The 21,571-nt window shown below is 44.8% G+C and overlaps 1 protein-coding gene across 8 annotated transcripts in view; it reads right to left on the bottom strand.

Annotated features, from left to right (window-relative positions):
* The window catches only part of LOC102972582 (synuclein alpha interacting protein), a 156,986-nt gene that overhangs the window by 8,298 nt on the left and 127,117 nt on the right, over positions 1-21,571 (bottom strand). For 7 of the 8 annotated variants that reach the window (XM_007086852.3, XM_015539623.2, XM_042982746.1 and 4 more), the window contains 5 exons: positions 16,188-16,313; positions 11,177-11,346; positions 6,141-6,233; positions 4,527-5,595; positions 3,156-3,226 (listed from right to left, as the gene is read on the bottom strand). In XM_007086852.3, the coding sequence (XP_007086914.1) occupies positions 3,156-3,226; positions 4,527-5,595; positions 6,141-6,233; positions 11,177-11,346; positions 16,188-16,313 (1,529 nt within the window). The remainder of the gene's footprint in view (positions 1-3,155; positions 3,227-4,526; positions 5,596-6,140; positions 6,234-11,176; positions 11,347-16,187; positions 16,314-21,571) is intronic. The other variant, XM_042982748.1, reaches the window with a different exon arrangement.

Genomic DNA, 21,571 nt, shown 5'->3' with positions numbered 1-21,571 from the left:
GCAGTAAAATGAACACTAATGGTGTTCATTACTTAATGTCTTTTTAACAAGTCTGCTCTCGTGCTGGTGCTATGACTAGGGTTCCAGGCCACAATGTCACTGTGGTCAGAGGGGGTGTGACTGATGGCGGCCAGGGGATAATACTCTCTGCCTATTGGTAGCTGGAATCAAATCTCACTTCCTGTGTTACAGGTCTCACATGGACTTAAAGTCTGGGAAATGAATGTCTTATTGGCATTTTAAGACAAATAATTGCAAACATTCCCTTGGAGTTGTAATAACTCAAAACCAACTTGTCCTTTATAAGGAAAAGTAAAGATAAATCTGCTTGTTATAAACAAAGTCATCCTCTGCAGTTGAAAACACACTGGGAAAGCTGTCCAACGTAATGGAGTTGAATCTACTTTTAAAGGACATTGAAAAGAAATTTAGATTTTTTGCCATCAAGCTGTGACCAATTTAGAAAAATAAATAGTAAACAGAACTACCGTACAGAGGTGATATTCTTTAAAATGCATTTATTGCCCGTATTTTTCTCTTACCAGGAAAAACATGTTTCTTAGGAACTAAAATGTGGTTCCAGCATCTGCCTGGAACTAGGTCTCACTGCCCCCACTCTTTCTCCGGGGACACAGCAATAGGGCCATTCAGGGGCATAATGTTTGGAAGCAACTCCAACCCAATGACCCCCAGTGGTTTCCAAAGTTATATAATCCTGGGGAATCCCTGCCACCCGAGAGGAGTCATTTAGCCTTCAAGCAAACTCTTGGGCCAAGATGTGAAGGCGTCCCTGATGGATGAACACTTGGGTTTCTTTCCATATTGTGTCCTTCTGTGGGATGTTCTTTCCATGGTCCCCAAGGCAAAATGAAGCAAGCATTAGAGTCACTTAGGTGTTTTTCATGCTCACAATCTCATGCTATTTCATTTCTCTGAGTTACCTTCATTTCAACTACAGCTATCCATCCTTACTTTATCTAAGGAGTGAACTCCGGCCTTGTTCTCTCCGCCTCTGTAGTATGAGTGAGTCACAGAAACCTCTCCTCTCCAGCCTGAGCAAACTGGTGAGTTTTCACTTTCTACGGAACACATGCTAAATTGCAACCATGATAGAGGAGAGTTTAATTTATAAGGTAGGGAGGGGAAGGGGTCAGTAAGGGATGCTTACTTAATAAAATACACTGAATATTTTTATTTTGGGGTTTCTGCTGATCACTGCACTCAAGCTCTGTTAATATGTAGAGCCAGTGAATTTGAGGTTCAAGACTGAACCTTCCAAAGGACTGTTTCTTAAACGAAGTACAAAAGTGTTACCCTAGTGTCAGACAGCTGAGTAGCCCTAAAACCTCTTTGATGCTCTGATTTTTTTCTTTCAATGTTTTTATTTATTTTGCATATGCAAATGGGGGAGGGGTAGATGGAGAGGGAGAGAGAAGATCTGAAGCAGGCTCTGTGCTGACGGAGAGCCTGATGCGGGGCTTGAACTCACAAATTGTGAGATCATGACTGGAGCCAAAATCAAGAGTCAGACATATAACCAACTGAGCACCCAGGCATTTTTATAATTATAGTATAGAAGACAGCTCAGCTTTGCTCCTTTGCTTGTGAAAAGACAGGATGAAATATTTCTGGCAGGATGGTTCTACTGTGATACCAACTGTCTTATTTCCGGGTACTGGAGGAACCTGTAAGAGAGGAGAGATGTTCTCCTTCTCTCTCCCAAGAGTTTGCCAAGTCTTTGTGCTGCCTTTCCTGAGGGTATTGTTGGTGACTTCTGTTTATGACAAAAGCATAATTTTCCAGGCACCTGAAGACACACTGGACCTCATATGGGACTGAGAAGGGTATAGGAGTGGGGAAGATGGGTTGAGAGGAAAAGAAAAAAGCCAGTAAGCAATGGGTTCTCAGCACTGGCCACGATTCCCTGCTCCACTGTGGACAGAAGCAGCCCAGACTCAGGCAACATGTGAATCTGACCCAAACTGAATGGTGGTAACCAGTTAATACCCAAGCTCCAAGGTGCTTCCTTCAATACACTGACTTAGTGAGACCCCTAGGGGCACTCCCTGAAATGATGGGGATTTACCTTTCTTCCAGCCTGATTACATTTGATTTAAAGGGGGGGGGGGGGTTAGGAGAATGACATTTCTTGCACCGTGGTATTCTGACCTGAAATTTACCCTCACAACAACAAACACACCCCTATTTGTGTGTGTTTATCATTATACGTACAAACAGGCATACATTCGCCAAAACATTGTGGAGGGTTTGGGAAGGGTGCTGGAGGAGGTGCCATTGTGTTCCTTTAAGTCATTAAATTAAATTAAGTTTGAGTGATTTACAAGCGATAGTCTCCCTTCTGATGAATTTGGGGGTTACTTCCGAGAGAAGCCAGTCACAGGGCACTGGTTACATGCACTCACCCTCGACCACTCTCCTTTTCCATTTCCTGCTTTGTCAGGAAGTGGTGCGCATTCCCTCGGGAGGAAATAAAGTCCTGATGCAGAAGGACTTGGCCCAGGGAAGTGCCTGAGCCGACGGGGACCTTCGGACATGATCCTTTTAGGTGCACAGCCCATGCACTTTGGACCGTAAACATTTTGTTTGAGAAAGACCCCTGTGTCACTGGTGGGCTCACAGACTGGCTCGCTGATGGGTGTGGCAGTTCCGAGTGTTAAGCTAGCGCAATCTCAGAATGGCAGGGCCCTGTTTCTCCCAAGCACGGTGATGACGCTTTCAGCCTGAGGATCAGCGATGAAACCAAACCTCACCTCTGCTTCACAGTGCTGATTCTGATCAGAGATGGGCTCATCCAACCCGTGACAGGAAGTTTAATTTCTAGACTTACTTGGTACTTGACTCCATTAAAACAAAGCCTGAAAGCCAAAGTCAACTGGGAGACACAGCGCGTTTGTAAGCTGAGTAGATTCCTCCGCTCTCTGCGGCTGGATCAAAGCCCCTCCAATAGGGCACTGGTTCCCTTCCTAAGGCCCATCTTATAAGACTGGCTGCTTCTATTTGCGGGGGGAAAGGTGGCATTTTCTTCTTCCTTTCGGCTCCTGCTAAGGGTGCTCTGGTACCGTAATTTACAAGGTCATGCAACTGAAAGCAAAGGCGTGGCCCTGCTGCGCAAGGCACCCGCTAGCACCACGTACCGTGCACGGTTACGCAGAGGCTCTTCGGTCAGCGTGTTAGAGGAAAGGGTGACGCAGCTGCCGTACATCTCCTAGAGAGGTGCAATCAGACATCATCTGAAAACATGCAACGAGCTCAGCACATGCACGCGTCTCGATAAACAGGAAGCATGCAGGAAGCAGATTAGTGGATGCAAGCTTCATACATACTTCGAGGGGCATGGGGAGCTGGTGGGATCCTTCTCTTACTCCTGAGTGACAGAACCCATTAAGTTACTCGGGAAAGTCTTATTTGAGCAAGGTAAGTTTGGGCATATGAAACCCAAAGGGGCTGGGCTTCGGGGCAGGGGTGTGACTTTTCTCGCGGAAATATACATGTGAGGAAGTCCTTTGCAACAAAGGCAACTGACGTTGGATATCAACGTATAGTTAAAATAGGTGTTCAATTAATTAGATACTAACTGAAACTCGATTTTAGTATTGCAAAAGGAATCTGGACAGTTCTTCAACTGCACTGTAATGGAGTTTTACCATATGGCAAATTATCAGTTATGCAGGCTGTGACTCTCTAGATCGCAGGATGGACATTCTAGGTCCTTCTACCCCTCAGCATTTCGCATTTTGGCTACTGTACCTTTTTTTGGATGGCATGGCATGTGCAGAGCATACAGGACACATTGCCTACAGCCTACAAAGACATTCATATCTCCCATTCACCAGTTTTAAACCACAGATTATAGTCCCCGGTTTTCTAGTAAATGCAATTATAAGATATAGTTCCCGCCACACTCTGCCATCCCTTATGTACTGCCAAGTGCTTCAGACTGCTATGGCATCCTGATCAACACTCAGGGGTGAGTATCATAAAACGCCAACGTGGAGGTCCCTGTGGTGTATTCATTTCAAAGGTCATTCCAAAGTGGAGTAGTTAAGTCTTTGGAAATAGAGTTTCTATTTATGTGCTCTTTAATCGGGCTTGAGGATAAACTATCCGGTCAGATGAGGAGAACAAACTCTTCCTGAGGCAGAATCCATGCCAAGGAAGGGCCTGATTTCACATCGATTGGTGGTCTCATCTTGCAGAAATGCCTTCCAGTTTAGGACTCCTAACACTCAAGGATGAAACTATTTTGGGAAACTGGGGGACCAGAATATAACCTCCTGTGATTTCTTTCATCTTTCTCTTTTAGCATATTTTCCAAGGAAGAGCAAAGCGTATATACTTTAATATGACATATATCCTTAAAGAACACATGGACTTAGCTGTCCATGCATCCCTTTGGAATTTTCTGGGGATTCCCTCAAGGTGGCAAAGGTCAGCAATCTGTAGTGTTAGGAACAGCACAGTGAATTCACAGGCAAGAAATGGGATATTCTCCAAAAGGCACTCACCGCCTTATTCTTTCCTTTGCTAGCAGAGCTCACGGGACTTCTCTTGGCATCTGTTGTCTTCCTTCCAAGTGAGGTTAACGGCAGTGTGGAGGTCTTCAGCTGGTTGGCTGCCTGGTAATTGTTATTATTGTTCTGGTTGCCACTGAGCGTCTCCATGATAGATCGGAAGGTTCCAAAAGGCCTTTTCAGTTGATCCCCCGATTCGCTACCCGTAGAGGTCCTCTGGGGGGTCCTGCCCTTATCTCTGTCCTTCTCCCCAGTGGGCTCGAGGCTAGCTTGCTCCATCTGGACCACGGGCTCCTCAAAGGTAACTCGGAGTTTTAAGTTCTGAGATGTCCGGCGCTTGGAAGACGGAGACTTGAGGGCACTCTTGGGGCTCATGGCCACTTTCTGGGTGGTGGTGCTGTCAGGGCTGGGCTGAGTAGGGTCTCCGGAGGGCTGGCTTGGGGGAGTGGTCCCTGAGGCAGGACACTGGGATTCCAAGTCGGGTTCGCTGCTCTCGGAGGTGGGAGATGGGCTATGGCCGTCTAGAGATTTGGAGGCTTTGATACCAAAAGGAAACCTGCGTCCTGATGCCAACGTGTGTTTCTTGATCATCAGGTGCAGGCTTTCTGCGCTGTCCACACTCTCCACACTTCCCACAATGGGCTGCGGTCTGGGCCTGTCGGCCTTCCTCACGGGTGTGCTCTTGGGGTCCTCAGAGGTGTTGGAATCGGTGTCGGACTCACTCAGGGACCGCTGCATCAGCTGCCTCAGCCGAGCCAACTTCAGCTCCCTCTTGTCTGCAGGGATCTTCTTTGAGTTTCTAGAAGAAGCCTGAGCATCCTGGAATTCCAAGGACAGCTTTTCCTGGGTGCAGACACTCTCTGAGATATCCTTCCCCAGTAACTGGCGGAGGATTTTGTCAGAATCTTCATCTTTTGCTTTGGCCCTGGCCCGGCTGGATGCCGACAGGCTTCCGAGCACCTGAATCCCCTCTTGGACCCCGGGTTTGCTCTTGGCTACAGACTCATCATCCGCATCTGGAGATTTCCACTGGGACCTTCTGGAAGCGGGGGAGGATGGCGAACTGAAAGATGATGAAGAACATATGAGGTGATCTCCTATCACTGATTGCCTCCACTGCCACTAACGACTTACAGATCGACAGGACTGGAATAAGAAAAATCACTTAATGTCTGTGCTCATCAATCTCCAAATAACTCCAGAGTGGTAACCATGACCACAGTGTAGTGGGCCTCATACCTAACGCTATGACGAGAGATCTGTCTACTGTTTTACTGTTTACACATCAATGTTGTGCCAATTGCATTCATTATGCTCATCTTCACCAACCTTATACACCTACGTATCCTTATTCCCATTTCACAGGTGAAGAAATGAAGGAATCTGACTGTGACTTTTCTGTAGTCAGAGAATGAAGAAATGGCAGAACCAGAGATGAAGCCGGGTCTTCTGACATCAGGTCCAGGGCGTTTTCCCCCTGTAACGTCTCATATTTATTCCTCTTTATAAACATAAAATATGTTCTGTTTTTGTCTTCTTCAAGTCCAAAAGAAGGCTCAGAGACTAAAGACACCTAAGAACTCTAACCATTAATGTTCCTGGTATTACCTGGGCGAGGAAAGGAGGGACTTGCCCTCTGATTTCTGGGCTTCTAGAAGTTGTTGGAGCTGGTTCTGCAGTGTGACACGTTCCATTGTCTGTCTGGGAAAAGTGAAGCGAGACACATAAGCTCTCTGATACATGGCCACTACTGTAAATGAGTAGGTATAAATTTTGTCATGATAATTTGCAATAAATTGCAATAAATCCCAAAGCCTTACAAATACGCATGGCCTTCGTCCTCACCGTGCAGAAATCTTCGAAGGACACAGTCAATTACCCAAAAGGATGCTTATTATTCACATTAGCAAGAAACTCTAAGTAGCCTAAATGCTCATCAATAAGACTCAGTGAATAATTTAGTTGCTTCCATAGAGGCAGCTATTAAAAATGATCTATTCCAGTATCCATGACATAGAAAAAGTTTCCCTAGTATATGTATAAAGTAGATACATATAGATATAGAAATACATATACATATATATACATACATATATTAAGTAAAAAAGGAAGTTATAAAAATAGTGGGTGTAGTATATTTTTTTTATATTTTAAGAAACATAAAAGAATATAAATATAAATTTCTTTATATGAGAGAAATATAAAAGAAACATTTTTAAGAAATCCCTCTCTGTATATAAAATATATATTACTTATAACATATATGCTTATATCATACTTATATGTATTATTTACTCTTTCCACATTGTTTAAATCTTTACTTATAACATATATGCTTATATCATACTTATATGTATTATTTACTCTTTCCACACTGTTTAAATCTTTAAAGTAATTGTATTAATGCAGTGATCAGAAAAGAGCAAAATAAGAGCAACAAAAGCAGACTATTTCCATAGGGGGTAAAAACAATGAAATAACTTAGCATTTTCTTACATAAAGGGAAACCTGGTATGGCAACGCTCAATTTATTCTGGACATAAAAGCGGAACGTACTTTAAATGGTATCAGAACGTGCTTTAAATTTAAGAAAAATCAGTTAAATGCCGCAGGTGACGGAAATTAACATCTGTTTAGAAAACATAATTAGAGAACTTGAAAAAAGTAAATCCCACTGATTCTGACTTTAGAAGAATAAGCAGTATTTACTGAACTCTTTATTCGTTTTATGACCACCCACCACCCCCCAAGGATGGCCATCGGATTCTAATCCCTGGAAGGTAAGAATACACGTTATCTTATGCGGCAAAAGAGAATTAGTGTTGCAGATAGAATTAAGGTTGTTATTGGCTGACAGGAAACCGGGGAGGCTATCTTAGGTTATTATTATTGGTGATGCAATCCAACCACATGTCTTTAACAGTGAGGAGGAGGAAGATGAGGTCAGACACACTCAGTGTGAGGACTCCATCTGTGATTGCTGGCTCTGAAGAAGAAGGAAGGGGCCAGGAGCCAAGGAATGCAGCGGCCTCTAGGTGCCGGTGGTGACCCTCAGCTGACAGCCAGCAAAAGAAGGGAACCTTGGTCCTACGACCACAAGGAACTGATTCTGCAACCGGACTCTCATTCTAGAGCCTCCAGAAAGCAACATAGCCTGCAGACACCTCAATTTTAATCTGGAGACCCATTCTGGGTTTCAGACCTACAGAGTTGCAAGATGAATTTGTGTTGTTTTAAGCCACTAGGTGTGTGCTGATTTCTTATAGGAGTAGAAAATGAATACAGGTAGCATCAAAAATGGTTAGACTCTCTCATGGGCCAGGGTGTGGAACCAGGTGAATGAATTACAAGTGTTCTTATGACGACCGCCAGACTTTAGATACAGGCTTGAGGAAGCCTAGCGTTCTCCTTGCTGAGTGTCACTGCACATACTCAACAACCACTGGCCACCTAAACCTAATTCTGTGAGATCAGACCACGAGGATACCCTGCCATCTCCCCAAGTACTCTGTTTTTCAGACATGGTCAGTTTTAGTCCCGACATTTCACCCCTAAGAAAATAAAAGTCTGTGATCTCAGTTTATCTCACTCGTTCTGTGACTCACCTACTGAAAATTTAATTGTCTAAAGAAGGAGACAGCAGGGGCGCCTGGGTGGCTCAGTTGGTTAAGCATCCGACTTCAGCTCGGGTCATGATCTCAGGGTTTGTGAGATCATTTTAACTTGATTCCTTCTATAAAGACCCCATCTCCAAACAGGCATACATTCTGAGGTACTAGAGGTTAGGGCTTCAATTTATCTTTTTAGGACAGGACATAATTCAACCAGGGAGACCTAGGGCTTGTACATGAGGACTTCTAACAGAGCTGAAGGTTGCCATTTAAATTTTTTTTTTAATTTTTTATTTACTTGTTTTGAGAGAGAGAGAGAAAGAGAGAGAGAGAGAGAGAGAGAGAGAGAAAGACAGCAGGGGAGGGGAAGACAGAGAGGGAGACAGAATCCCAAGCAGGTTCCACGCCGTCAGCACAGGGCCCACTGTGGGGCTTGAACTCATGGACCATGAGATCATGACCTGAGCCAAAATCAAGAGTCGGACACTTAACTGACTGAGCCACCCAGGCACCCCTGGAGGTTGCCATTTTTAAATAGTAATTATCTTTATAATGATAAAGAGTTAGTAAAGTTATTCTAGTAGGAAAAGGCATTCAGCACTGTCTCTCACTCAAAATTTTGGACTAGAAAAACTCTTAGTTTTCAACCCTCCTTTTTCACCTTTCTGTGTTGTTGGTGCCCTGGAGCGTGAAGGGTATAGGGTGCTGTGGCTAGACCAAGTGGACTTCCCTTTTCACTTCTAGTTTCGCCCATCTCACTGAGGAACATGGTAAGTAAAAGACCAGGGTCTACAGCATAACTTCTCATATTTTATCTTGTCACTGGCCTAACGATAACTGTCTACAGCATTCAGCTTTGGGAACAGCAGAAGAGCTGTTATTTGTTAGCATACATGTGTATTTTATCCTAGGCCCATCGACAGGGAAGGCAGCCAAGACCCTGACCTTGAACTGCTCACCAATAAAACAGCTATTATAGCTCATGAAAAGCTCACAACTCCACGGTATAGAGACTGAGGACCATGTTGTTTGGTCTTTCTGAGGATGAATCATTAGAAAAAAAAATTCTACTGGATTATTTGAAAGCTCCTCTAAATGGCGCCCCCCCCCCATACACTACTGGGGGGCAGGGATATTGCTACAATATTTCTGGAAGGATATTAGGCAGCATCTATCCACATTTTAAATACTTATGCCCTGTGTTCTAGCAATTGCCTTTCTAGGAGCTTAGCTTTAGAAATACCTACACATGTATCTAAAGACATGTGTCCAAGGATGTTCGCTATGGAAACGTAACTTACTGAGTTGTGAGTTTGTGGGCATTTTCCCCTCAGTTACAAGAAGTTCTTAAAGCTCACTTCGCTCCCTCCCCCTGGGGTGATTTGTGTAACTGGGCAGAGGATACTTGGAGGGAACCCCTTTAATGTTTAATTTTGCTTTATTCTTCCCATTATAATTTTTATTTTATTTCTTTTTAAAATTTATTTATTTAGGGGCACCTGGGTGGCTCAGTTGGCTAAGCGTCTGGCTCTTGATTTCAGCTCAGGTCATCTCACAGTTTGTAACAAAATCCCGAGTCAGGCTCTGCGCTGATGGCAGGGAGCCTGCCTGGGATTCCCTCTCTCCCTCTCTCTCTGCCCCTCCCCTGCTCATGCTCTTTTTTTTCCTCTCTCAAAATACATAAAAGAAACATTTTTTTTTAATCTTTAAAATTTACTTATTTCAATTCAACTTCATTAATATACTGTGTAACAATGCCTTCAGGAATAGAACCCAGGGATTCATCACTTACATATAATACGATACCCAGTGCTCATCCCAACAAACATCCTCAATTTTTAAGTCCTGTTTCCAGTGAAAACCTAACTGGGTTTTCATTAAAGAGGGCATTCTAGTAGGGAGGGCAGGAGGGTACACAGAGACCTGGCCTCTGAGACAAGAGTGGGGGAAGTAGGGAGACCAAGGTTTTGCCAAGCTTAGAGAAGAGCTGGAGGGTCCGGGGACATGCCAGACTGTGGCCTGGTTACACCTGTAATCAGGTAAGGCCTCCCATCCACCATACGTCTCTTTTCAACTGGGAAAAAGAAGGTTTTTAAAAATAATTTAAAACACTTCGTATTTTGCTTCTAACATTTAATTTTTAGGGTTCATCCTCCTAATCTGTCAACATGACTCTGAATGCTGATTCCGATTTTTAGTGATTCCCTCCCCAATACGGTAACTGTCATTCGGCTAGTGTTTCCCAAAGTCTGACTTTAATCCTCTAAAGTGCTGTCGGCACCTTGATCTTCATCCTGCTAGACACCTACCTGACAGCTTCTCCACTGTCCCCCTCTCTTCACGCTTATCCTGACAACCTCCCACAAATGGTTCCTGACGTCTAGGTAAGCAGTGGGTAGCTGTTCAATAATCTTGGCAAGAACAGAACTCACTCCATCTAGACCAAGAAGCTTTTAAGTAACATCACGCTGACCGAACACTCTTCTGCGTTCTGAAGAGTCACGAATCGTCTGCTTAATTTTTCTAATAAATTTACTGGTGATGGTTGCCAGGTCATCTGTCTGTAATTCCTCAAATACACATTTTTCTTTTGCAAAGCTGGGAAATGGGTCTATCTCTAGTTTTTTGCTTTTTTTGTTTTTTGTTTTTCTCTCTCAGGCACTTTATGATTTCCTAGCACATAAAGGACAGGAATCTGGGGACGCTGCCTGTGTGTTCTTTCTATGACCGCTAAGAAGTTGGCCCCGGAGATATGCACACAGAGAGAGCCCGTCTGCCATCCCACACACCTTACGTTCCCTGCTTAGGAAGTTTGCTCTGCACTGTTTGTTTAAACGTCAATTTGCCTCTGGTACCTGTGGCACGGGTGCTGGCCGGGAAGACCTGGGACAGAAGAAGAAAAGCTGAGAGAAGAAGGCTAGGAATTCCCTGTACAACCAGCATGAGACTGGTACAACCAAAGCACCTGGCTCAAACCTAAGCGAAGTGAGGACAAGCCAGTCTCGGTGGTCACGGCAAGAATGGGTCACTTACTCCTTCAGCTGCTTGGTCAGCTTCACCACCTGAGAGGCCAGCGACATGCAGGTCTCCACCACCACCAGGTACCGGGAGCACAGGGTGTGCCCGTGGCGCTCGGCGCTCTGGGAGGGCTTCTCCCCGGCGTGGTTGTGCATGGTGACATTTGCTCCGTATTCAACCAATGTCTGTCAGAAAATGCAAAGGCACGTGTCATTCCAAGACCTCCCCTGCAGCATTTTTGTTTTTTCATAGGACTGTAACAGAAAGGCAAATGGAACTTTTCCTGTTAGTCCCAAACCAGTTACGGGAGCCCAGAGCGGGCTGGGGTAGCGGGCGAGGGGGGGCCATGACAAGCAAAAGAGAGGTTCTGGCGAGGTTGCAGGAGCTGCTATCAGACACTTTCCCCAGAGCCTACAAAAGTGCAGCAGAGCCAATGTCACTACTTCGGATCCCACCGAGCCTCCAAGGAACTGTAAGGGGCGGGCCTGACGCTGTCCCCAGGAGGCTGCCTCCTGAGCAGGGAGAGGCAGTGGTGAGCTGCTCTGTCCCTTTTAGTGTGTGGGCCCATAAAGTTGGGGATGCGAGGGGTGCCTGGGTGGCTCAGTCGGTTAAGCTCCCAACTTCGGCTGAGGTCATGATCTCGTGGTCCGGTCTGTGAGTTCGAGCCCCGCATCGGGCTCTGTGCTGACAGCTCAGAGCCTGGAGCCTGCTTCGGATTCTGTGTCTCCCTATCTCTCTGCCCTGCCCCGCTCATGCTCTGTCTCTCTCACTCTCAAAAATAAATATAATTTTTTTTTTTTTTAAGGAGTTGGGGATGCGTGTAAAGAGGACAGAGGGGAATTTTGTTTACCTGTTCCTATTTGTTTGGGAAGCATGCGTGATCTGTGGCTGAGCCGACCACAGCAGAAAGAAAAAGAACTCAAGAAAAAGGATCTGGAGGGGCTGTGAAGCTGCCCATACTCCCACCCATGTCGGGCAAGAACATGACCCATAAATTGAGCAGACGTTACAGAAGGGGCTTGCGGTGAGCTGGCTATCATGCCACTTAGAGAAGGAGAGGGTTCTCCAGCAGCAAGAGCAGGGAGGTGTTACACAGGCAGAGGGAAGTGTATGGGGGACAAGGATGTGATGCTAGGGCCAGATGTCCCCTGTCAGGTATCAGTGCGGAGGCTCCAGAGAGGCCTCACCCACCAAGCCCAGCAGAGGGTCAGTATCTGAAGGCTGCCACAGAGGACATTAGTGGCCAACCACAGTGAGCCAAAGAAGCAGTGACAGCTTTCAGGGAGAGTGCCATGACCTCTGATGTTAAGCAAAGAGTCAGTTGACTTTTCTCTCCTATCTCTTCCTTGTCTCCAACACTGAGCCCAGAAGAGAGAGGAGAATAGGAATAGGGGATAGGGATAGGAGACAGGGGTGTACAAAGCCAATCATGCCTCTGTCTCCTGGCCAAGTCCCTTGAACCCTGAGTCTAATCTGGGTTGGAGAGCAGAATACTTTGAATCAGAAGACTGAGATTTTAAAAGGCGAAAGATTTATGCGATCTGAAGAGAAACCAGAGTATAGAAGATTGAGATTTTAAACTGGTTTGGAGTAATGTTACGTCGCAAGCAAGCAGAAAGTTATGGAACCCGGCCAAGGTCATCATTAGTAAAGAAGAGAGACTTGATGGACCATGGTTGACACCAGTAATTAAAAAAAGAAAAAAAAAAATCAGGGTGCCTGGGTGGCTCCATCGGGTGAGTGTCTGACTCCTGAATTCGGCTCAGGTCATGATGTCATGGGTTCATGAGACCCAGCATCGCATCGCGCTCTGTGCTGACAATGCAGATCCTGCTTGGGATTCTCTCCCCCCGCCGTCTGTCCCCCACCCCTTCTCGCAAATAAATAAACGTTTTAAAAAAAATTTTTTAACATTTGTTTATTTTTGAGAAAGAGAGAGACAGAGCACGAAGAGGAGAGGGAGACACAGAATCCGAAGCAGGCTCCAGGCTCTGAGCTGTTAACACAGAGCCCGATGCAGGGTTTGAACTCACAAATCGTGAGATCATGACCTGAGCCAGTCGGTCACTCAACAGACTGAGCCACCCGGGCACCCCACAAATAAATAAACCTTAAAAAAAAAATCAAACTTTTTTTTCTATTTATACTGTGGTGACATTAGAAAAGCTGTCCCATCAGTATTAGTCAACTGCCACAATCTGACATAGTCTTTGACACTATCAAGAAGAAATGTATCTCTGGATTTATATGAGTCAAAGGTACTATTGCTTCCAAAAGAAACACCTGTGATTTTTAAAAAAATTTTAACATTTATTTATTTTTGAGAGAGAGACAGAGAGAGAGAGAGAGAGGCTGAGCACAAGTGGGGGGGTGGGGGGGAGAAGAGACAGAGACACACAGAATCCGAAGCAGGCTCTAGGCTCCGAGCTGTCAGCACTGAGCCCCATGCGGGGCTCGAACCCACGAACCATGAGATCATGACCTTTGCCGAAATTGGACACGTGACCAACTGAGCCACCCAGGCACCCCGAAACACCTGTGGTTTTCAAGTTCCTAGATGGCTTACACCGAGGGGTCATGAGGAACTTTGGAGCCTCCTCGTTTACGGTTCGGAGCCTCCTGGTCACTCACCACGAAAGGCCAATCTGCCCCGAAGCCACTGCCGCCAGCCTGACAGAAGTAGCAGGCAGATCACCTCGGCCCTGAGCTCCTGCAGCCCTCCCAGGGCATCCCTGTAAACACCTGCTGTTACCACTCCCTTGATCCCCAGCCTCTGGCCTCTGCAGTTTTCCATACTCAGTCTCCACCTCACCTCAAAAGGGCCCTTGCAATCGCCCCCGACCCCGGCCTACCCTCAGTCTCTCTGTATCTTTTTTTCCCCCCCTTTTAAATCTCACACCCAGTGGACAGACCCGCTTCCAAGATTATCCAAGTTTCCACAGCCACAGTATCTAGTGCCAAAAACATCATTTGTGTTAAGTGGAGAGATGAATGGCCTAAAAGCACAGACAGCCTCTGTTCACATATAAAAGAAAAATAACCAAGATCCCAAACAGAATTAGTGATATCAGCTGGTTTTCTTTGGCTGTCGGTCACTTATTAGCTGATGAAAGAAGTTCAAGATGATTAAATATTTGAGGGTTTTGTTAAATGGAAAAATTGAAGGTTTTGGTTTTTATTCAATTATTGTTTTCCTCCACAAAAAAGTCTTGCTACAGTCCTTTCATCTTCCAGAGATCCTGGGAGTAATTTAAATTTTTCTCTTTGCTCTCCTTTCTTATCACTGCTTTTGCAGTGTGGCACCTTAAATGAGAAGATGCACACTTTGCCAACATTAGTGGGGAAACTTCCAGACACTCGGAATACTTCCTTTCAACGTTGCTCTCCAAAGAGCGGACGCTCCAGAGAGCGTTGTGCTGTTACCTCTGCCTTTTGCTTTTATGAACCTCTTGCCTTTCACACTGACAGCTTTTCCAGATCTTCTCCTGTCATTTCCAGAGTAGAGTCCCTTCTACCTTCATAAGCGACTGGTTCTCAATGCCCGGATTTTCTCTCTCTCTCTCTCTCTCTCTCTCTCTCTCTCTCTCTCTAATTTATGTATTTATGTATGTATGTATTTATTCATTTAGAGAGAGAAAGGGGCGGGGCAGAGAGAGACGGGGGCGGAAGATCTGCAGCGGGCCCCATGCTGACAGCAGAGAGCCCGATGTGGGACTCTAACTCATGAACTCTGAGATCGTGACCTGAGCCCAAGTCGGACACTTAACAGACCGAGCCACCCAGGCACCCCATCAGATTTTGTCTTTTGGCGACAACCTACCCTGCACACAGTAGGACATCAGTAAGTTCCTGTTAAATCAGCACATTGAGTTGCAATAAAAGAAACAACGTGTAATAAGGTAAATAAATAAAAAAAAAAGACCGCTGCTTCCTTAGAGCTGTTCTACACGCCGAGCTTATTCAGAATGTTGTGAACTCATTGAGGTTAAAGGTACTTTCTTTAATCACAGCCTTCAGTCATATGCTGTCAGTCAGGAGGGAGTTTTCTTACATTTCAAGAAGATGTGGTAACACATCCAAAGATGCCGGGTCATTGTCCACGACATGAATGGGGTGAATGGTCTGACTCTGGTAATTACGCCTTCATACATCAAATTCCGGGCCAAATTCAAACTTTGTTTCCAATGCAAAGCCTCTCCTTCGCTCACAGGGTCACTCTTCTTTCTCGTTGGTTACTGTCTCTCTTTGCTTTATCACTCAGGGCCTTAGCATTTTTTAAGAAAAGGGGTTTATCTGGTTTTACATGCATACATGCCCCAAACTTCTGAGGACCCTCACTGGGATTTCAGCCATGTGTTATTACAATGGCGGCACTGGGTTTAGCTCAGGTTCCTGCAACAGAGCGTTCGGCTGAGGGGAAGATTCCGACTCCTCTTCTTGTGGGAACTCTAGGTGCTCTAAGCAGCCCTCCTGGATCCTCTCTCAGGTGGCTGGGGGGCAGGGAGAAGAGCGTCCTCACCTCTCCCGTGGCTCTGCTCCCCAGCCTTCGTACACCTTTGCACACATAGACCATGGTAATACTTGTGAGGCATGTAGGGCTACATTGATGAGGCCTCCTGAGGCTGTTGGGTAGAGTGGCTGGCCAACCAAGACCCTGCCTGGCCTGCCTGAGGGCTGAGGGGAGCAATGGCCCTCCAGAGGCCTCCCTGTAATCAATTCTGGGCCTTTCTGACGGCATTTGAGAAGCTCAGCCCTGCTCCAGAGCAAGGGGGCAAACCACAGCCCTCTGTCTCTAGTCCCTTTCGACAGCCTTCAACACTCAAGGAGAAACTTCTAGGACTCGTTAAGCCAACATTTGTGTGGATTTCTGGAAATACAACTATATCTACTTAATTCCTTATTATCGACTATAATGGAAAAAGCTGACTTCACTCACATATTTCTTCCAGTAAACAAAACGTCACTTTTTTTTGTTTCATTGCTTGATAAACTCATTTCTCTCTTCAAAGCAGCAGAGCCTGCGTACCTGTATGCACCCGAGGTAGCCATGCTGTGAGGCTACGTGGACGGCACTGTTGCCATCTGGGTCCACTTCATCCAGCGAGATGCCCTGTTCTTGCATAAACTGAAGAAGCCAAAGAAGAATTTTCTCCTATAAACACACAGACAGTTGCAATTAATGGAATATCATGTCCTAAGTCTAAAGTAAAACACAGAGGCAAGCAAAACTTCTAACTTGGGAAGCTTACATAACACCAGGTTGACTCTATCAGCAGAAAATACCCATTCATTCTGAACTGAAAATCCATGCTTCTCTCTGACTTGAGTCAATGTAAGAGGCACGCTCAGAGACTCTTAAGAGCAGGAAGTTATGTCAGAAACGTTCTTGTTGCACTGACATCCACTAGAGATGGAAAACTGATTTGTAGAAATTTGAGTACCTCCTCAAAGTCACACACCTAGACAGATCCAAAGTGAGGGCCAAAATCGAAGTCTTTTGATGCCAAGGCAATGTTCGTGTTATTTTGTTACACCGTCTTTAGGGTTCAAGAATATTATAAAACCTCAGACACTGAGATAAGCAACTTATCCTTTGAAGTTGATAATGCTTCAACCATGCCTTCCTAATCCCAGACCTCTTGCAATCAACAGGCTGTCAGAGAGAGGCAACAGCTTAAGTTGCTTAAGCAGAAGAACCTCACCAAAATAAAACCAGGACCTTTTGGATTTTTCTGACCAAATGTTGGTGGGGTTTTAAAGGTAAAGGTTTCCCTTATTCTGCGTTATTCACCCAATGTCTGAGCACAACCTTTCAAGAGCAAAGACACAGAGTGCTCAGTGTGTTGCCAAAACCGGTTTGCATTTTACCCACTGGGTCTTTTGTGGTATTTTCATGTTATCTTTGGCCTCAGGAGAAAGCAGGGGGATGGGATTTCACTGTTTTAAAATAGAAGAATTAAATACAATGTTAAAAAAAAAAAATAAGAGAGTGGTAAAAACAACAGCGTGAAGTTTAGTGAGTGGAATTTGACATTTAAAAGGATGATCATGTGTTTGAAATAGCCTTGAACCTCTCCTTAGCCTTCTAAAGGATTTTTTTTTTTTTTTTTCCAGTTACTTGCTCGGACTGGTCATGAACTTTTATACTTCTCTGGATTAAATTTGCCTTCACCTTCTGAACATGCCAACTAATCTGCTAAAGGAATGTTGGATAAAAACAGCCAACCCCTTCAGGGCTTCGCCCTTCACGGGGGAAGCAGGGCACTGTTTATGAAGGCACTGGTGACATCAGGGACAGAATGAATATTCCCACCACACCCTTCCCATGTGAGCAAGCAGAGAGTAAGACCCCTAAAGAGCAAGAAGAGAAAAATGTAATGAATGCCTATCAACTACCAAGAGGGCACCCAGGGAAAGCAGGGTGTCAGCGGCAAAAGCAGACAGACCTTGTAGAACATCAAACCCTGAACATCCCTGGAGAATGAGGTGGAGAAGGAAGGCCCTGGAGGCCAGGCTGGGAGCTACAATCTGGATAAGGGTAGACTAAAGTGCTTGTCCTCTTTTTCCGAGGCAAACGTGAATGGGGGTTTGGGGCTGATATTTGGATCAGAGCAGGTGATGCTTCAAAGGCACAAGGTAGAACAATTTTATTTTTCCTAATGAGGAAGAGGTATTACTTTTATTTGGAGCCAGATGATTCTGCTGTGTGATCTTGGAAGACCTGGGTGAGTGGACATATCTCAGGTTAACAAGCATAACCAACTGGTTTGAAGTCAATGGATAAGACATGGAAACATCAAGAGGGCAGGCTGTCGTGATTCGACTGGTGAAAAAGACGGCCCTGTCATCTCGGTGGGTCATTCTCAGGTATGCGGTGACCTGGTTTGCTCTATGATATCCCATCATGGGATGTTAAAGTGGCAGAGTGGGAGAGATTTTAGGAGTCATCCCATTCGAACACCCTTGTTTTACCAATCAGAAAGCCAAAGAAGACAAGTATATATTCTCTGATACTCTAGCAGCTCCCTTCTTTAGCAAGTAAAGTTCAGGGGAACGCAAGATAGTCAGAAATATCCTATACGTACCTTCTCGTCAGACACATTTTCATATTTTTCAGACTCAATTAATAGCATAGTGGAGAAGTCTATTCTTCTATTAACGATAGGGTTGTAGAAAATGGGATATAGCATTTCATACGACTAGACATTTTCCCCTATAAAAATAGGGAGAAGAATCTGGACACCTTGACTTTGCAGGGGCTTGAAAATCTGGGCAGACAGGCCACGGTCTGTATAAGGCAAGAGCTGCCTTGGCTCCTGATGGTCTTTCAAGTCAGGTTCAATCCACGTTGTTTGATAACCTGCCTTCTTTTCTTCTGATGCCATGGATAACTCTCCCTTATAATTACATTCCAATTCAAGACACAAGACTTATATAAAGGAAGAACCATTATTCTACTGTTCAGAACAAGGCAGGTCTTTGCCCAGCACCTCAAATTTCAGTTTTGTGTTCGGTAGTTGGCAATTTACTTTAATAAGAAGCTACAGAATCAGCCTGTTCTTTGATAAACTTCATGAAAACAAAAGGTCTTGAATTCCCGGGTTTGGGTAAAAGCATGGTCAGCATCCAGTCTCAGAGAAAATGCCGTTTTCTGCTCTGATTCGGGAGAACATGCCAGCAGAAATCGATGGGACTATAACGTAAAGAGTGACTTACTCGACCAATATCTAGTAAGGAGAAAAAATACAGCTATTTTCTCCAACTGAGAAGGGCCTTATGAGATACATGTGTATTAAATATACATATGCAGTGATGGCTACCTCTCTTCTTAGACATTTAGCGCTCTCTTTCTGTGCACACCTGCATGTGTGTTGTGTGCTGTGTGTGTCAGGGAGATGTTTAAAAAATGTCATTTCTGATTTTCATTTTGCCGTAATTCACTGCTTTCAGAGAACATCCAGTGAAGTCGTAAGGATCGAGAGGCCCTTCTGTATTATTTCCATTTTACAGACTGCCTCTCCAACTTAACATTCTACCCAGCCGCCCACACACTCATCTAGACGTTCGATTTTTATCTATTGACTGAAAACTTCCTTCATGTCCTGGTTTCCTCTTCTGGGGATTTTCTGCTCTTTTGGTAATCTGTTTTATTGGGGCATTTTGTGTGTTGTTAAAGGCAATGCAAGTCATTTCATGGGGCAATTAATACATGTAATTTATGAGATTTGCTGGACAAAGTCTAATAAAAAAAATGTCACTGCAAAGCGTTCCACAGGTCTCTTCTTGGCCTCAATCAGTAAAGTGTCTACAGTTTTCATTATGACTGTAAGTTCCAAAGGAGGCAACTTCTTCTGCAATCAGAGATCATCGAATCTAATATACTATCAAAGGTAGAATTCAGTCTGTTTTTTGAGATGTTAAAATGTAAAAAAATGGCCAGCCACAATTTCAGGGTGTCATATATTGTAAGATAAATGCAGAATCCAGAGACGGTAAAATGTGAACAAAAAGTGTATCCGAGAACTTGTTAAACAGGTTAAGGCCTAAATCATTCGTTGTCAAGATTCCCTTATGTTTTACTTATGGTGAAATAAGCCAATTGAACAATATTGAGATCAATAAAACAGGAAATTGGAAGATACCCAATAATCGTAAGAAGCAACATTTACCTAATGTCTACTATGTGTCAGCAACGGGCAGTGTTCACGTGGCTTTTTGCCCCCTGGCAAATAAACCACTTTTATCTCCATGTTAGAGATGAACAAACTGAGGTCCAGAGAGATCTTATCTGTTTAAAAATAATAATAAACGTTTCCAAGACCCCTGAGCTAGTAAATGGCAGGGCTAGGATTTAAGATCAGACACGGAGCCACTGTTCTCCAGGCCTCTGCTATCTGTCTACTCAGTATGAGTATCCTCAGCCACTCACTGACCCATGGCCCCTGAATCCGTAATGGACACACTCATTTTGCACGCTTGGGTCACAGAAAGCACAATTAACAGCCCATCAGTCTGTGGGTTTATGGAGCTCTGTGTTGCTTACGCTGTTTCAAAGATCAGTCCCTGGAGAGCGGATGGGTGCTTCGGCTAATCAGACATTTTTCTATTTTGCTTTTGTCTGCAATCTCAGTACTTTGAGTGTTGTTTTCTTATTCCTATCCGGTGACAGTGAAACAATCAAGTCGACAGAATATTTTGCTTTTTTAAAGTCGATCGTGGAAAAACAATCGCACGTAGCCTCTTGCCTGCATGCCTATCGCTGTAGGAATTGCTGCTCTGTTCCTTTTTTTCAAAACTTGTCCCTGATCATTCTATCCCTTTGTTTTTTGTTTTGTTTTGTTTTGTTTTGTTTTGATCTGTGTCAGGGCCAACATTTCAAACGCCGAATGCGGGGTGCCTGGGTAGCTCAGTTGGTTAAGCATCCTGTTCTTGGTTTCGGCTCAGGTCATGATCTCATGGTTCGTGGGTTCAAGCCCTGTGTCAGGCTGCGAGCTGACGGTGTGGAGCCTGCTTGGGATTCTCTGTCTCCCTCTCTCTGCCCCTCCCCTGCTTTCTCTCTCTCTCTCTCTCTCTCTCAAAATAAATAAATAAACACAAAAAATAAAATGCAGAATGCACCCAGTGTAGACAAAGGTGCTCTTGTACATGCTGAGTGCTATGAGGGAGATTGTTTTCATAGCAGGATGTCCTTACCAAAAGTGACAGGGGAGACTCAGAAACACAACAGTCATAAGGAACACAGAACCCACTGAACCAATGACCGGTGCAGAATGGGCTGAAGCCCCCAAACTGCTGAGGGCACTACAGCTTTGCTGAGAGCATGGGCCGGACCCTCAGAGCCTTCGTGGTGAAATAAAACAGCGCCCGTGACACAGGGTAGCTTTGACTTGAGACAATTCTGTCTCTACTGTTTGGCCGGCAACAACTCTCTCCAGGGACAGCAAAGCAGGCCGACTGGAGGACATCCCTGCTTTTTCCGGGAGTTTCCCCGCAGTTTTCACCTCCGTGCTCCCTGTGGCTAGTGCTGCTCCGTATGATCAGGCAATGGAATAATTGCACCCTCTGAGACTTCATGTGTCAGGAGGAGGAAAATCAATTCTTATCACCCCAAGATCTATCACTCCAGGAGACCGCTAAAATCTGCCGGCTGCCCTGCGGTACCGGAGTCTTTAAGGCAATTTTTGCGAGAAAAAGGACACAAATTGGGAGTCACGTAGAGCCCCTTCTTTGAGAATCTATATGAGGGGCAGAGGGCAACTAAAATAAACCAAGGGAGGAATTTTCCTCTGTTCTATCCTTTCCAGCAGTATTTACTGAAGAAACAAAAGCAGAGCACACTCAAGTGCCTGCCTGATGCAGAAAAACCTGCATGTGCTGAATCCATTAGAAAAATGTTCAGTAACAGTCTTC

The sequence above is a fragment of the Panthera tigris genome, chromosome A1 (genome assembly GCF_018350195.1).
Source record: "Panthera tigris isolate Pti1 chromosome A1, P.tigris_Pti1_mat1.1, whole genome shotgun sequence".
NCBI lineage: Eukaryota > Metazoa > Chordata > Mammalia > Carnivora > Felidae > Panthera > Panthera tigris.
The sequence above is the reverse complement of the archived record's forward strand: the minus strand, read 5'-3'. Positions and strand labels throughout refer to the sequence as shown.